Genomic DNA, 17,392 nt, shown 5'->3' on the forward strand with positions numbered 1-17,392 from the left:
ATAGGACTACAGGCAAGCGAATGGGAGGGATCAGCATTGCATCTAGGGAGGGCAAGGGTTGGGCTGTTCGGTGGTCCTGCCACCTCCCCGTCCCAGCAAGGCTAGCATTATGACTGGCTGGGAAATCCCCAGAGTGGTGAATACGTACTGCCCCCACCCCTCGATCGCTGCCACTGTCACTAGCACAGCACCGGAAGGTCCTGCCCTGGAGATGCCCCTGGAGTGAGGCACATGCAGTAAATGAATACTGCCTCTATGTCTGCATTGAGCAGGGCCTAGGGAGGAGGTGCAGCCCCATGCTATTCCCTTCTTAAATCCAGACACTTGAGGAGTTGGGTTTGAATCCTGCCCTGCTAGCTAGTACCCAGGAGGCCTTAGGAGGTGCCGTGACCTCTCTAAAATGAAGGGGTGGGTTCGATCACCCTAAGAAGGACCTTTCTAATCCTACAGTTCTGTGATCTTTGAATGTCATTCTCTCCCTCTGTCTCCACAATCTCCTCACCCTGCTTCCTTCTTCCCTCCCTCCCTCCCTCTCTCCAGACAGATCTCTGAAAAGCCACAGCAGAGGTAATGACTGCAGGTGCCTTCATTTCCACCTGGGGGAGGCAGGGAGCAAATATGTAAGGGAGACTCTGGGACCCAAACCCTGCCCCCTCCAAGGCTGCTGGTGGGGATCGAGGACTATTTTAGAGGGCTGATGGATAGTCCCAGCTATGACTATAAAGGGATTTGTGAACCTGAGAGCAGTTCAGGAGAACCAGCTGTTATCCCTGAGCACCAGACCTGTGGTACTCCTAAATTACTCTATGAAATAGCCACCCTGTACCTATACACCCACAGGCTGGGTTCACTCTTCTGTGTCCCTCCCCATCAGACAGGCAAACATGCATATCCCCCCACCCTTCCCTTTAAATAGACTCAGCACAGGGGGCTGATCCTGTCCTCCCCCCTACAGACACAATACAGATACAACACAGACTAATCCTGCCCCCCTTACAGGCACAACACAGGGGGTGATCATGTTCTCTATAGACACGCCATAAGAAGTGCTATGTCTCTACACATATATGATGTGGGAAAGGAAGAACTGTCACACCCTGGCACCTGAGAACATGTGTCATCCTCCCTATACCACAGGCAGTGCTAAGGGGCTGATTCCCACCCCGCCATACACACAAAAAGCTATCCTCCCCACCCTGAGGTGGATGCTATACACATATATTCCAAAGTGTAATACCATGCTCAGCACATAGTAGGCACTCAGTATTTGTTGCTGATACAACAGGGTATAAGTATTCAACCATTCAGCAAGTACTAATTGAGTACTTGAACCATCCCAGCCCAGACCAGCTCAGAGTGGACAAGACAAACTTAATCCACCTAAGCATTAAAATTCTAGAATGTTCCAGCTAACAGAGACCATGAGGGTCACCTGCTGGACAGAAAGACAGTAATAAACGCCTTATGTGAGGGATATGGGGTTGGCAGAAAAATCTCAATCAGCACAAATGAACTTTTGAACAACAATCCCAGAATCCAAGGCCTAGACCATACCAGTCCTACAAGGTCACACACACAATCCTAGTGTCTCTGTGAACTAAGGTCCCCAAAAACCTGCCCTGCAAAGTCTTGATGCTTAACAAACCAACCATATACTGGCTGTGGCCAACCCCACTAGACACAAACTTTCTGACTCATAAGCCTCATGCTGGCCCTGGGGGGACTTGGCTCCCCTGGCCACACCAAGGCCTCAGTCTTTAGGCAGTCTACCTTGTACTCTGATCTCAGTCACTTTACAGAAACCATCCTGGTTTGATTTTAGTTTCCTATTGGTGATCCTCAGACGCTAATCCAGTCTTAGGTACAGGGCTCATGATGCTCTGGACCCACCAGACCCCCAAAAGGTTTTGCCTCTGCAAACCTATGGATACTCCCCCCACACACATATACATCTGCTAGGTAACCTCCTTTAGCAAAGGACTACACTCAAAGTAAAGGGGTATGAGGTGGGAGAGTCCTGAAATGAGCAGTAGTGATTGGTGGAGATGGGAAGGGTTCATATAGTTGAAATCAGCCTATGAGCATTCCCGACTCTGAAAATGGGTGGGACAATTCCTCCTCTCCCAATGGATATATAACTCTCAGAAGATACGCAGTTCTTCTGTGACCCTTCCCCAGCAAGGCCCATGTTTACTTTAATATAATAATTTCACTAGGGTGATTGGGAGGGAGGGAGGGATCATGTCTCCACCCATCTCAGCTCCCAAGCTCTGATCTGCAAACAGGAGACCAGAACCCATTGGAGTAATAGCCTGCTGCTGCCCTCCCGTGGCTACTGCAGGCACAGCAATCAGGGATTCCAAAGACCCTCTGAAGCCAGACTTGTCCATGGAGAAGCCCTAAGTGGGACGTTATCAAAGAAGCTGGAAGCACTTCTGGCCCACTGGGCAGTGGAATCACTGCCTGGGGCTGCCCCTTCCCTGCTCTCTGCCTCCAATTTTCCCCCTCCAGCTCTCTGGAAAAGGAGCTGGGTCAATCGCATCCTACAGATGGGAGATAATAAATGGATAGCCCAATGTGTCCCTGGCGACCTTGAGCTCGTAGAATAACCGGAGGGATGGCTTTGGTGTGTCAGAGGGGTCCCTCACAAAGTGTAGGACAAGCGCAAGAAGGGGTCTGGGTCTGCGGAAGGAGTAACCACACAGATGACCTCATAAAGCCCTCGAGATACCCCAAGTATTAGCAAAGCCATGTTTGCCATGGGGAGGGAGTGCCAAAAAGAGGTAGATCGACCCTTCCTTGAACTCAGCACAGCATATAGCAGGTGCTTACTAAATGTTTACTGGATGGATAAATGAATGAATGAATGAATGGAAGGGGGAGCCCTTTCCTCCTAGACTTTCTCCCCTGTCTGAGTCCATAGTGTGCTGCTTGAAGGCTCAGGGGAAGAGTTAGACCACCCAAGGCCTGAGACAGGGCCCACTGCTTTCACAGACCCGCTCCCAACTCTGGCTGCTTTGAGGGAAAGGCGAACCTGTTTAATGGGGATGGCTCGTCCACTACCAATACTGTCCACTTTACACTCCAGTGCTTTCTTGTCACGATCCAGGTCGGTGCCCTTTCGAGACTGAAAGAGAAGAGATACAGGTGCATTAGTCACAGCCCAGGGTGGACAAGGTAGGAACGGCCCATTCAAACGCCTGGGTCCCTCCCTGTTTTCCTCCCTCTTCCTGGGCAGGGTCTGGCCGTGGGTTGGGGGCAGGGGGCGGCGGGAAAAGGGAAGGAAATGACACCACGAGTATTCCAACGGGTTTATTCTTACACACGGCACCATACAGAGCAGCACAGGTCACTGGGCCAGGGCCGCCTCTTACAAAAGAGCAAGGACACGAAATACCGAGGGCACAATGAGCGCACAGCCCGGGGAGGGGGAGGGTCAGGGTGGTCAGGAAGGGGGGTGGTGGCTGGCAGCGCAGGGCACAACATCGGGGGGAGTAGAGTCCAGGAGAGAGCGGGCAGGTGGCCCGTCTACAACAGACACTGGGCATGGTGCACCGGGCACACCAGCGTGGCTGGAGGGGCTCGGTGGACGGAGAGAGAGGAGAGAGAGAGGCGAGGACGAGGGCTGGGTGCCCCCCACTGGGCTCCCAGGACACAGTCCACCCGAATTCGGCTCCTAGGAAATAGGGGGAGGCCAGAAAGAGGGGGAAAAAAGGCAAGCGGCGGCGTCCGGAGCAGGAGCAGCAGTAGTCCATGCAGGAAGGAGCAGGAGGAAGGAAGGGGCAGGAAAGCTTCTCCCCCCAGGAGCAGCTGGGCTGAAGCAGGAGCTTGGACTCCCCCATCCCCTCTGGGGCCGCCATCACGCTGGCCTGGCCGACGGGTGTGGGGCTGAGCTCCCTTCTTCTCCATGCAGTGAGCCTGGCGCGGCGGTGTCCAGCCGGCCCTGGTCCCCCCAGGTGCCCCGCAGCTGCTGGCTCCAATGTTCCTAGCCTTCCCTGGGGGGTGGGGGTTAGTTACAAAGGTTCCTGTGGGTCTCTGGAGTGGGGAGCACGGCGGCCGCTTCTCATCTGAGAGCAGTCCCAAGGCCCGGCCCGCCTCCGGCCCCGTACAGGGGGAGAATGTCCAGAGGTGCTGTGTCACCACCTGGTCTTCTAATTTGGAAGGAGTTGGAAAGGCCTTTTTGTTGATGAAAAGTTGGAAACAGTGGCACATATCTGCAAATATCGAAAGAATAAAGATTTTGGCAAGTTATACTCAAGCCCGGCACAGAGTTGGCCGACCCTGGAGAGGGCAGACCGAGGCGCCGGGGAAAAGAGGCAGCGGAGAGCAAAGAGGAGGAGGAGGCGGTGGTAGCGGTGGTGGCAGTGGTGGTGGTGGAGGTGGTGGTGGAGGCACCCCTGCTGGGAAGACCTGGGGCAGCTGCGCCAGGGGCCAAGCATCCATCTCAACAGGAAATTTTCGCCACTTGGTGGCCCTGAGTCCCCATCCCTCCTGCTCTGTCCTGCCCAGGGCTACGAAGAGCCAAGGGGGCAGGAAGGGAGCCAAGGGGCCAAGCAAGACAAGCCCAGCCATAGGGAGGCAGGAAGAACAGATTGGGGAAAAAGAAACCGTCCAAGAGCAAATCGTCGCCACGGGCAGCCCACCTAACCCCTTGCCCATCACCACTTGGGCGCTCCCTGGGCTACACGGCCCCTGGCCCATCCTTACCCCAGTGACCCTTCAGCCCAGTGAAGGGGTGGGTGGGACCGCTGCCACCAGGTTCCCCAGACAGGAGGGGCACTTAGGGCGGTCGGGACCGGCCCAGCCCCTATTGGTGAGCAAAGGAATTCCAAAACAAAATGAGCATGGGAGGTCATGGGGGGGTAAAGGGGGGGGGAGGGAAGGAAAGGGGTAGAGGGGATCGACGGCAACGGCGAGCAGGAGGGTCACGAGGCAACACAGCAGGCAGAATCATGGGAACAATGGCAAAGTACACTGCGAGGACGTCTTTCCACGAGCACAGGGGTCTTGAGGGAAGGATGAGGATGGCAGTGGGAGGGAGCGATCACCCCCGAGTAGTGATGATGTGTGGGTGAGGTCCCCTGGGGTGCACCCACCGTGACAGACAAGCACGAGGTCACCCGGAGACAATGGTGCAAAAACTGAGGTCGCCATGGAAACGGTGGAAAGGAAACGAGGTCGCCATTGCAGAGATGGAGAGAATGGGAGAGCGCCCGGTCTCGAGGAGGAGGCGAGGGTGGGGTGTGAGATTATCACCGACAGCCAAGAGGACAAAGTGTGAGGTCACCACGGCCGAGAGTTGTGAGATGGGAAGGAGAGAGCACGAGCACGCATGGTCATTGAGGAGGGTCATGGAGCTGGATCATGGAGGGAGGGGAAGTGGGGGCGATGGGGAATGGTGTCAAAGGCCAATGAAGGATGTCAAGGAACAGGGTGTCTACAGGGCGCGTGTACACAGGCAAACAGCAGTATTTACGACACTGGCGGCAGCGGTGACGGTGGCAGTGGTGGTGGCGGCAGCAGCAATAGCAGCAGGGGAAGGGGGCACAGGAGCAGGCAACCACCAAGGCTGTTTATTTCACAAGGGGTAGGAAAAAAGGGAAGGGGGAGGTAGAGCGTTGAGCCAGGGAGTCAAGGACAGGGGAAGTGCAGTAAGCGGGAGCTATCAGCAGGAAGAAGGCCACTTAGCAGAGCATGAGGAGAAGCGGCGGGCGGTAGAGGGATGGGAATTGGGGGCACACCGTGGGGACAAGCTGGAGGGCAGTAGGAAGTTTAGAGGATAAGGGAAATTGGGAGGGAACTGGATGAAGCCTCGGGTCTTTGGAAACCCTGGCCCTGGGCAAGGTTCCTGAGAGCCCAGGTGGAACCAGGCCTGGTTGGCTGCACACAGGGCCAGGCTGGGAGTCAAAACTCTAGGATTCAGGAAGAGACGCACAGAGTGACGCAGAAGGGCAGACTGCCTGGTGGTCGGTGATATTCCCTCCCCTCTACTCCCCAAATCCATATGGCAAGCTCACGTATCTTTGAGCTGTGACCCCAGCAATGGTCCAGGGTGCAAGCCAGAGGGTTTGGCCTTGGGGGCCAGGAACTGGCAATGAGAGTGGGGTAGAATGGAAGGAAGAGCCATGGGGTCAGCAAAGATTGCAGGGAGCCAGTGTCTGTAAATGGAGATGGCAGCAGGACCTCTGTGTCCACGTACATCTGTGTATGTCGAGTGTAAGAAGAGGAGAAATGAGCCCATGTGGAAGTGGGTTGCAGGAGAGTCAGGAGCCCTAAGTATTAAGAAATAATTTTGAAGTTGGAGGCAAACAATCAAGAGGACGAGGAAGGAAGTGTGTGTTAATTCTAACTAATGTAGCATGGTATAGTTGGGAGAATAAAAAAGCTCTGAGTTAGCCCTGAGAACACCTGTGTTCTAAATCCTGTCTCTTAAGCAAGTCACATTTACTGCTCTCTGCCTCAGTTTCTCCATCTGCCAAATAAATACCCTTGGTCCAGCTCCATCTAAGTCTTTATTATGAGAGGAATGGGGAGGCTCCAGCTGTATTAAGAGATGGGAGAGCGGCATGTGTGCAGATGAAGGAAGGGGCAAGAGATGAGGATCTTTGGTGGGTCTGGGATAAGGGCCAGGGAGGTAAGTGATGTCGGTAAGGAAGCCAGAAAAGGCCCTTGCAAAGTGTGTGTGTCTAAGTGGGTGGAGGGAACTCTCCTCAGGCAAGGAGCTCTGCCTCCTGCCTCAGAAGGCCATCCATCCTTGTGCAGTCCCTGACCATCTCCCTTTTCCTAGGCTCAACCTGGCCTGTTCAGAGAGTGGGACTCTGGGGGGAGGGGAGGACGGGAGAGGCAGGGCCACATACCGTGAAGATGTTGGATCGTCGCTTGGACTGCTTGCGGATGGGTGTGGGGGTGGAGGAGGCAGCGATGGTCTCGATTCGCAGCTCCCGCTGGCTGATGCTGGGGGTGGAGGGGACGGAGGATGAGTAGTCGCTGAAGGCGCTGCTGCCGCCATTCGTGGCCTGAGGACAGAGAGTGCTGGTGAGGGGGACTTCGGAGAGGGATAGAGGGGAAGGAAAACTGATCTTCAAACTATGGAGCCTAGAAACTATGGGCAGAACTCCTCCAGCCTAAATACTAGCTTCCCACCCAGAGCTTGGAAATCTGGAGTCAGAAGACCTAGATTTGAATCTCGACAGACACTATATTTGTATGACACTGGGTAAATCGTTTAACCTCTCTCTGGACTCAGTTTCCTCATCTATAAAATGGCCTCCACACCAGGCTGTGGAGAGGACAGTGTTCCCAAAGTGAAGGGTCAAGGGGAAGAACTGGTGTAAGGGAGAGAGAGGCAAAGAGGCAGATAGCTTATCCCTTGCCTCAACAAAGGCCATTCCCTGAGAAGGCTCATCCCTAGTTTCCCAAATTCTCCTCTTAGAGCAGTATTACTTTTAAAAAGCTGACCTCTTGAGGGTCGTCTGCACTAATACTCGAGGAGGGGCCCCAGAAATTTAGCTGGAGCAGAAGTCTTGGTCAGTATCACAGGACAGTGGCAGAACTCCAAAGATCAATCCTGTCGTCTCTGCCCTCTAGACTGGGTGGGTGTGTACATGTGTGGGGATGTATGTGTGCATGGGATTGGGACCACCTGGAGATGTTTAATGGACCTCCTTCCAAATCATAAGGGGACAGCTAGAGAGAAGTGAGGGTTGAATGGAGCTGGCTCCCCTAGGCGATGTGCATGACGGTAATAGATACAGTGGGCGTGGGAGAGTCAAGAGACAGATACGAAGGCAACAGAGGAGGATGTGGCTTCTGATCTGAGTCCTAGATGCATGGGATGGATGGGAAAGCAGAAAAGGATACAGAATGGAAACAGGATGGCTTCCCCAAACAGATGTCAAAGGTCAGAGAAGATGAACAGTTTTCAGGAGAAGAAAAGGAGATGATCCTAGATTCTAGGATTCTATGGTTCTAAGAACCATATGGAAAAAAATCTCTGGGGTTGTGAGTGGAAAAAGTTTAAGAACCTCTGTTCTAAATCACTAATAAGGAAAAAAGCCCATTAAATAACTCTGAGGTTTCACCTCACACCCCAGTCAATTGTCCAAGAAGGAAAAAGATGAGAAAAATCAATGAAGAGGCAGAGAGGCGTAGAAGACTTGGATTCAAGTTCTGCTCCCCAATATTTACTGGCTATGTGACAACAGGTGAGTCACCTTGCTTCTCAGTATCCTAGGCAATTCTCTCAACCTATAGTTGAAACAGTGAAAGCACTGACGAAATCACACGTCCTGACAAAAGATAAATCAATGAAGACAGATATATGAACATACTGTTGACGGAGCTGGAAAATGATTCATTTACTCTGGAAAACAACTGGAAACTATTGGAGAAAAGTCACCAATCAAATTTTTTTGACCCAGCAATCAATTCCATTACTGGACATTTGCCCCAAGGTAGATGAGAGGAGAAAAGACAGAAGAAAATGTCAAAATATTTATAGATGTATTTTATTTTTTGCCATAAAAGAAATTGGAAACAAAGTGGATGCCCACTAATTGGGGAATATCTGAACAAATTGGTGATGGAATACTTGTGTGCCATAAGAAATGACAACGATGAAAGGAGAATTGAGAGAAACTTGGAAATACCTGCATTGACTAAGAGAACAATTTACGTAATGACTACAATAAGGTAATGGCAAAAAAAAAACCACTAAAAGAAATTCAAACTCAGTTCAACGCAATGGCTCATCTTGGTTCCACAGCAGAAGACTGAAGATGACGATGTTGTACGCCTCTCTCTTCCTGGCACAGGGGGTGGAATACAGACTCAGAAAGCAGTGTATTAGACACCAACAATGTATCAGGATGTTTTGCTTAACTGTACGCCTTAGTTACACCAGGAGGGTTTTAGTGGGAGTTGTCTTGGAGAATGCAACCCTTGCAAGACTGGGTTGCGTCTTCTCTGGGATTTTTTCTCTCCCATGGGATTGAGAAGAGATTCTCTGTTTTTCTTCTCACCCATGTAGGGAGAATCTTAGGGCTACTCCCACTCCCCTTTTCAAGAAAAGGGTGGCTCCTCCCCCCAAACAACTAAGCTATCATTTGAAAGCCAAGTAGGGTACTGAGGGCGCCAAAAGGGAGGGGGCCAAAGGTGGCTTGCACACAGGAATATTTAAGCCAGCTAGCTGCATGACCCAATCCCACATGAGCCACTTCTGTTCACTGGTACGGAGAGAGGCAGAAAGAGGGGCAGAGGTGAGGAGAGGCTTGGGATGAGGAAATATAGTCATGACAAGCCATACTGGTCCATGCGCCATAAGCTAAGGAAAAAAATAGGGTCAAATATAGAAGAAAACTGAATTTGGAACTTAAAATTTTAAAAAATGATGCTTAAAAAAATTTCATATGTGATTGGCAAATATTTTAAAAAGTAAAAATTTTTTTAAAAAAAGGATAAAGGAAAATGGGCAGAAGTTTAAAAATCGGGGCTTATGATTAGAGGGATTCACAAGGATCTCACCCAGGGATTCCATCATTCGTTCCTTAGGGTCAAGCACTGCACTTTTTTCCCTTTGAACATGCAAAGATTTCTGAGAAGAGTTAGATGTTAAATCCCTAAAGGCTTTGTGTGGACTGAGGTTACCAGATGCTTTTCTCCCTAACAGGAAAAATAGTTCTTAGGGAAATAGTTTCATAGTGTGTTGGTTCCACCAGATGTCTGTTCTCACAGCATGGTGATCTGGGACTAAAAGTTGGAGAAAGGGAGGAATTGGGGATACTTTGGGGGGAAAGGGTGATAGCACAGACTGCAAATTAGGGTATGGCAAACCGTAGAAGCCAAATGGAATTCTAGCCTTGCAAATGATTCTTCAAAGACCATGCTTGGGGGCAGGCTATAGCAGAGGACATGTTCACAGGGCAGCAGACATAGAGAGGCAAGCCTGGCGGGTAGGTATCACTGGGATAAAGCAGGGTACAGAATGGGGATGGATGGGTGGACAGAAGGTCAAGGGTCCACACCTGGTTGATGTGCACAGCTGGGATGGAGGCGGCAGACACAGCAGAGTGGCTGGGTGAGTTGGGTAGTGACTTGCAGGGCCCAATGGCTAACTGCTGCTTCTTCCTCAGGGCCACGACCTTCTGTGCCACTGCAGGGGACAGCATAGTCAAGTTACCTCCTCTGGGAGAAAGGGGAAAGCCCACCTTAAAACCTCCCCTAGAACAGCTGGCCACAACAACCCACCAGCAAAGCCTTCCTGCACCCCTCATTGGAGGGAAGAGAGGACGCTTCTCTCTAGCTCTCAAGCCCAGCCCCATGCCAAGTGTTACCATCCTGGAAGACACGCTCCACATTGAGGCCATAGGTCGCGCACGTCTCATAGTAGGTGCAGCGCTTCAGGTCCGTGGAAAGTTTGCGAGCCCGGCTGTCATCGATTACCCGGGGGTTAGCAGCACTGATAGCATCTGATGGGTAGTGTTGAGGAGAGGAAGAAAAGTCAAGCTTGGTGAGAAACTTAAATACACGTGGGAAGGAAAGGGTGTGTGGGTGCGTCGAGGGACAGACAGAGGTATCTTCAGGGGACTGGTGGAACATGCCTCTGGTTTCTCCACAGAGAGGAGGTAAATTACAAGTGTTGGACAAGACATACATTGTCAGCTACAGCCAAAGAGTTGCTGTTTTGATTAAATGTACTTCAGTTAGAAGGGAGGATTCTGTTGGTATGCTAAAGAGTGGGTAAGGCTACAAAGAGAAGAGTCATTGGGAAATGATGGATATGTTTCAAAAAGGTATCAATAAAATACTTCACAAAAGGAAGGCATGGAAATAGGAGCCCAGTGTTTTGGTCTCGTGTGCCAAGTGCACCACTTGTGCAAATGACCTTGTGCAAATCATTTTATTTCTCTGGACCTCAGTTTCCTCAGCTTTAAAATCTTTTCTAGCACAAGAACCCTCTGACTCCATGTCATCTAGGAAAGACAAAGTATGTGAGGGAGGGAGAACAGGAAATGAGGAAAAAGGTTTTACTTATGGGGTGGGCAGCTCAGGTAGGGATGATCTGATGGGGCCCAACACAAGGTTTAATACAAGTATAGGATGAGGTAAGAGTTAGTATTGAGTTATTATTCCCAGGAACCCACATGTGCCCATTGATTTAAGTTCTGTCCAGAAGATTAGTTAACCATGGCTCATTCCCATTATTCCTACCCAGTGATAAATAAATCCTTCCCTTCCATGGACCCACTGCCTCAGTCAAATTCTGCCAAACCCTAGGAGACTCCTCTGGATTTTCTTTCCTAGCCCAGCCTCCCCAGCCTCACCCTGAGTGCCCACCAGGACCATGGGCACCTCGCTGGCGCTACGATAGCTGCAGAGCCGAAGGAAATAGTTGTACACTGTCTGGAAGCTGATCTCATCCTCCAGGCTGAACACAAACACCACAGCATCCACCCATGCGGCAAACTGTGGAGGAAAGAACAAATCACATCACCCCAATGTCCAAAGGTGGAAAAGCCTCCCAGATCAGGCTGGTTTGAGTTCCTCAGTCTTGTCTTTACTAGGGCTCACCCTCCCAAAAAAAGGGACATGGAATCACGGAAAGCCTTGGGACCAGACATGAGGCATCTTCTTGTACAAGGTGGCTATCAAGGGCCCTACCAACTGAGAGGGTAAAGGTGATACATGTAAAAGTACAAATACCACACAAGGAAGCATTTCCCTCCCTTTGGCAGGGAGGTAAGGGACAACAGGTGTGGATATTATACACACACTATCAGGCAGAGTCAGTCAGTCAATCAACAAATATTTGTTAAGTGCCTCCCACATGTCAGGCACTTCACTAAGCACAGGATATACCAAAAAAAACCAAAAAAGGCAAAGAATTCCCTGCCCTTGAGGAGCTCACAATTAACTACAAGCAAAAAAAAAATGCACAAACAAGTTATAGGTAGGAAAAAGAGGGAGGGCACTGGAATGAAGAGGGATTGGGAAAGGCTTCCCTTAGAGCCTTGAGGGAAGCCAAGGAAGTTATTTGACAGAGATGAGGAGGGAGAGTGCTCTGGGCATGGGGGACAGTTGGAGAAAATGCTCAGAGCCAAGAGATGAGTGTCTTTTCTGTGGAACAGCCAGGAGGTCAGTGTTATGAATCAAAGAGTCCATGGTATAAAGTGTAAGAAGACTGGTCAGGTAGGACGGGTCTAGGTTATGAAGGGCTTAGAGCATCAAACAGAGAATCCTATATTTATCACTGTCTGCTCTTTTTGCTCAACTAGTTTTCTTGGCAGGGGTTGGGGCGGAGAGGGGGAAAATAAATCAGAAATGGTTGTGATGTAGAAAACCATAAAGCAAACATCTAAACAAATATCACAGTCCTCTCCCTACTAAAATCCCTATCTCTAGTTGGAAGCCTGAAGAAAAGAAGGAGAGAAAGAGAGGAAAAGGGATGAAATGGAGGAGAGAAATGAGGAGGGAGAGTGTGTGTTTGTGGGTGGAGGGGTAATCAATCACCTGAAGCTCAGGAGGACCTCCTTCATCTCGTATCAGCAGCAGGTAACTCTGACCATCCACAACTATCTCCTTTTTAAATCGGCCCCCTGGGAACAGAAAACATAATTAGGACCTCACCTCAAGGAGGATAAAGAAAGAAATTGGAGAGGGGATTGGAAGGGGAAGCGAGGGGTGGGGAGGGGCATCAAAGCCCCATTTCCCTGGAAAGCTGGGAATGGTAAGAGGCAATAAGCAGGTTATCCTTAGGGTCATGTAAGGCCTAGAAGACTCACCCTCTGGGGACTCCTCCTGGACGTAGGTCCCTGTCAAATATCGATGCACCAGAGCTGACTTCCCGCTAGACAGGTTCCCCACAATGCCCTGAGGGAGAGGCAAGGGAGTGAGACAAGGCGACAGAGAGAATGAGGCAAGAGGTATGTGAAAGGGTGAAGGAGTGGAGAAGGGAGAGGAAAGAGGAGGAAGAGGAGAGAGAGAGAACAAGAAAGACAGTGTTAGGGTTAATATGTGTGTTAGGGGGGAGAAGAGATATGGTGCAAAGATCTAAGTTCAAATGTAGCCTCAGACACTTATTAGCTATGTGACCCTGGATAAGTTGCTTAACCTCTGTTTGCCTCAGTTTCCTCAACTGTAAAATGGGTCTCCTAACAGCACCTACCTCCCAGGGTTATCGTGAGGATCAAGTCAGACAACATTTGCAAAGCGCTTGGCACAATGTCAAGGTTATATAAATGTCAGCTATTATTATTAGCTAACTTAGGGTTAGTATAAGTATTAGAGAAAACAGAGAGGGATGGAAGGAACAAACATTTACTAGGGGCCAACTTGTGCGGGCAGAGCTAGTGTTAAGCACTTTACAAATACTGTCACGTGATCCTCACAGCAACCCTGGAAGGCTGGGGCTATGATTATCCTCACTTAACAGCTGAGGAAACTGAGGCAGACATCTAGATCTACTGTCTATCTATCTAGAGGTTATAAAGACAGAGAAGTAAAGAGACTTGTCCAGGGCCTCACAGCTAATGAGTGTTTTAAGGTTGATAGTGAACCTCAGGTCTTCCTGACTCCAGAGCCAGTGATCTTTCCACTTGATTTGTCCAGCTCCTCTAGGAGAGAAGAAAGAAAGGACTCTCCAGAGAAGATGGAGAAGAACAAGCAAGAGAGGAGGAGGAGGGGCCAAAGGGGAAAAAACAAGGGGCAAAAGGGAAGGTAGGAGGGAGAAAGGGAGAAGCTGGGAGAAAGAAAGGCAAGGGAAGGGAAGGGAAGGGAAGGGAAAGGAAGGGAGAAGAGCTGGGGAGAGGGAATCAGATGGTGTATATAGAGACCTAACCAGAAGGAAAGGAGAGATGGCATCAGGAATAAGGAGGAGAGAGACCCAGGCCACCTGCCTGGCACTTCTCAGAGGCAATGATTTCTTCCTAGCTCAGGGGGGCAGGTGCCCTGACCCTCTGCCTCCCTTCCTCCCTCTTGCCTGCCTCCCTTCCTCCCTCTTGCCTGCCTCCACTTACTACTTTCAGCTCGGGGACAGATCGGCTCAAGGTCCATTCTTGGCTATTGACAAATGAGTCTGTGGGCAAAGAAAGACAATAGAACCATTAGGGATGGGGTGGGCTATAAAATCCCCTCTTTCACATCGACTACTTGGACCCTTTTTTAACTCCATCCATCAGTTCCCATGGACATCTCAAGCTCCTGAGCCTGTGCAGGGGACTGAGATTCTGCTCAGTGATGGCAGCTATATGAAGTTTGCTCCTTACTGTTCCTGCCTTAGCCTCCTACACCCTCCTTCACCTTCTCTACCCCCAAGACACTTGGGGCTGGCCCCAAGATTTCCACTGCAGGTCTCCAGACCAGATCCAAGGCAGGCTTGGTACCTGGCAGGGCCCAGAAGTAGAGGCGAGCCGAAACAACTCACCCAGAGGAGGGTGGGGCCACCTACCACATTCCTGAGCAGAGGTAAAGAGTGGGGAAGGGCTCCTCCCTGGCTTCCTCTAGCAAGGGGCAGACCACATGGAGCCTTGGTGCCCAGCCCCTCTCTCCACCCCAAGCTCCTCCCTCAAGATGAGGAGCTCCCTCTTTTTTTCTTTCTCAGATCCTGCTCCTCCCTCCTTCTAGCCTCCCTTGACTTTCTCAATACATATATGACACCAACTGGAACTCCTGATTTGGTTTCCAGTGACCCTAGTTTGGGACACCAGGAAAAGAGAAAGGAGAAGGGGAAGGGGGAGAAAGAGATTTTTCTCTAGGTACCCAGAGTCCCCCCAAAGCACTGCTGGCCCTAGCCAGCCAGCAACCCCAAATCCCTATGAATTCCTTTGTGACCCTCCGTCCCTCATGATATGGAGTCTTGGGGGGGGGGGGGGGGGCGTCACTGGTTTCCATAACCCTCCATGCTTTCCCTTTTCACTGTCTACCCATATACTTGCTCCAGAGTTGTTTCTGCCCTGCTTTCCCTGGAGAACAAAGAAGGCTGCTTTCCTCTAGGAATGAGCCCCAGAAGTTCCCTCAAATCAATTCAATTCCATTAGTGTTTTACCCAGAGCCCCTTGGGTGCACAGCATAACTGTCTTCTGCTGTTCATTCATGTTCTTTATCCTATACTCCCCTCACCAGCCTCCCTCTATGTGACTGATACTTCCAACCTCTCAATTCAACAGGTGCAAACAAATTTGTTTCACAGAGTCACAGACCAAAAACAAAGACAGTCCCCTCCCTACCCTCAAAGACCTTGCAATTTTATTCTCCCCTCGAATGCAGTCTTTCCCTCAGAACCATGCTCCAACTCCCAAGGGGGATTGAGTCTGGATGACAATAGCACCAACTGATTCCACCAGAGTATTCAATGCCTGGGGATAAAACCAACTAGACTCCCCCCACATGGGACCACCAACCTTGGCCTAGAAGGCTCTCAATTTTCACATTTCCAATTTTCATAGGATCTAAGGGCTCATCTGGCCCAACCCTCTCGTACAGATGAGAAAACTGAAGCTCAGAGACCAGTGACTAAGCAACTAAGGTCCACCGCCTGTGGTGGCTCTTGAAAACATGCTACAGCTACAGGCCCGATGGTTTTCCTTAGCCTCCTGTGGCTGGGCAGGAGAAGCCAAGTGACCCCCTACAGATGATGACAGGATCTAGGTTACCTGACTCCTAGCCATAAGAGGCAGGTGCCCAGAGGAAGGTTCAACAGGCAGAGACCTGCGTCAAAGAGTCCACAGCGTGGGCACTGGCCTTCCCTCATGGGACAGGCCAGCCAGCTTTTCCTCCTCCTTACCCGATGCCCGTGGGGAGCTCTGGACCCCCAGGAGAACTGGGGCCGTGGCAGCCCTCCGACTCCACAGGGGCTCTCGGGGCAGCGATGCACCAGACGACCCAGTTTCTCTTCGGCGGAAGCGGCTAGTGAGGAGTTTCCAGAGGCTGGCACCTGTACTGGATCGGGTGGAGTCTGGGGCCACCTGCCTGCCCTCGGGGTACAGCAGGTCCCTGCGACTCGGGAAGGCATGTAAAGAACTGGCATCCCCATCACTTTTGGTTCGAACCCGGGCCCGAGGTAGCAGTCCTGACTCGGAACGCCGAATCTCCTGGCCCCTGCGAAGCCGGAAGCTGAAACTTTTCCTTAAGGCTGAGAAGCCCTTTCGGGGGGACTCGGTGCTCCGCCCGCTGCTCCCCCGGAATACCTGCCATCGCTGGCTGCTCCAGAGTGAACTGCCTCTCAAGAAGCCTGAGCTCCCTGCCCGACCGAGGCCCCCACTGGTACCATCAGCTCCTGAAAGCTCCAGGCGGTTTACCTCCAGAAATGTCATGCTGGTGGGCCTGGGCCGAAGCTTCTTTTCTCCTGGGGTCCGGCTCCTCCTGGGGGAGTCAGGACTGGGAGAAGCGGCCAGTTCAGAGGGCTCAGGGACACAGGCCCCGGGGAGCCCAGGGGGCTCGGGGCTGGCCCCAGCGGGAAGCCCGTCAGCCTGGCTTTGGTGGCGGCTAGTGCGCGGGCGAAGAAGGCTCAGGAGGAGACTTCTGGTACTGGAAGGCGGGGCCCCAGGATGGGCAGAGCAGTAGCTCTTGGGCCGAGGGGGCTGCTCCCTTGCCGCACAGAGGGCAGCCTGGATGGCCCAGCTGGTGGAGGAGCTGTGCAGGTCCAGCGAGTCGGAGACACTGAGGGTGCGGCCACAGGCACCCCTGGGCCGCTCCCTGCTGCAGCTGTCACCCCGGAGCCAGCCCTGCTCCATGCTCAGGGGGCAGGGTGGCCCAGGTCCATGGTGAGGGAGGGGGGGGAGAGAGGGCTGCTGCCAGCAGGTCTCAGGGGGGGCGCTGAGCACCTGGAGCCTGGGCCCAGGCCTCCCTCCCAGTGTCCCTCCCTCTGATCCTCCAGCACCAGCACCTGAGAGCAGCAGCCCAGTAGGCAAGCCCAGACCTGGAGAGCCCCAGGAGCCAGGACTGGGGAGGGAGAGCTCGCAAGCCTGGCCTGGAACACCTGGGATTGGAGGCAGCTAGGCCAGCAAGTCTGGTCTAGAGAGCACCGGGGAAGCCAGAGGGCAGGAAACTTGAATCAGGGTTAAGAGAATGGAAGTTGTGATCATGGGCAAGATGGCTAAGTGACCCCAAATACATCCAGGTGCTTTATGGAGAAGGGTAGGCAGTTCTCCCTCCACCAGAAGTCCAACAGGAGCTTCAACCCAAGCAGGAATTATTTTGGCTACTTCAAAGAAAGGCCTTCCTGAGGGTAAGGGTTGTTAGGACTGTAAGAACTTCTGATGTTTCCGGAGATGATATTTTTTTCTCCTTTGGAAACTATAAAAACCCGGTGGGGAGATATTCATCTGTCTGGGCTGGCTCAGGTGTTGTTCTACCCACGACTGTGGGATCTGCAGATAACCTCTGGGCCTTTCTAAGC

At 51.8% G+C, this 17,392-nt stretch overlaps 1 protein-coding gene across 4 annotated transcripts in view; it reads right to left on the reverse strand.

Moving 5' to 3' along the window:
* The window catches only part of AGAP3 (ArfGAP with GTPase domain, ankyrin repeat and PH domain 3), a 41,066-nt gene extending 24,190 nt beyond the window's left edge, over window positions 1–16,876 (reverse strand). For 2 of the 4 annotated variants that reach the window (XM_072652209.1, XM_072652208.1), the window contains exons 1-9: window positions 15,779–16,814; window positions 14,013–14,071; window positions 12,780–12,867; window positions 12,508–12,593; window positions 11,322–11,463; window positions 10,332–10,466; window positions 10,023–10,150; window positions 6,858–7,016; window positions 3,035–3,127 (exon numbers count right to left, since the gene is read on the reverse strand). In XM_072652209.1, coding sequence (XP_072508310.1) covers window positions 3,035–3,127; window positions 6,858–7,016; window positions 10,023–10,150; window positions 10,332–10,466; window positions 11,322–11,463; window positions 12,508–12,593; window positions 12,780–12,867; window positions 14,013–14,071; window positions 15,779–16,727 — 1,839 coding nt within the window. In that variant the 5' untranslated portion in view covers window positions 16,728–16,814. Of the gene's footprint in view, window positions 1–3,034; window positions 3,128–3,296; window positions 4,215–6,857; window positions 7,017–10,022; window positions 10,151–10,331; window positions 10,467–11,321; window positions 11,464–12,507; window positions 12,594–12,779; window positions 12,868–14,012; window positions 14,072–15,778 lie in introns of those variants that run through there. The other 2 variants (XM_072652210.1, XM_072652211.1) reach the window with 2 other exon arrangements.
* Between the last annotated feature and the right edge of the window lie 516 nt (window positions 16,877–17,392).

Source organism: Notamacropus eugenii, chromosome 3 (genome assembly GCF_028372415.1).
Source record: "Notamacropus eugenii isolate mMacEug1 chromosome 3, mMacEug1.pri_v2, whole genome shotgun sequence".
NCBI classification, from domain to species: Eukaryota; Metazoa; Chordata; class Mammalia; order Diprotodontia; family Macropodidae; genus Notamacropus; species Notamacropus eugenii.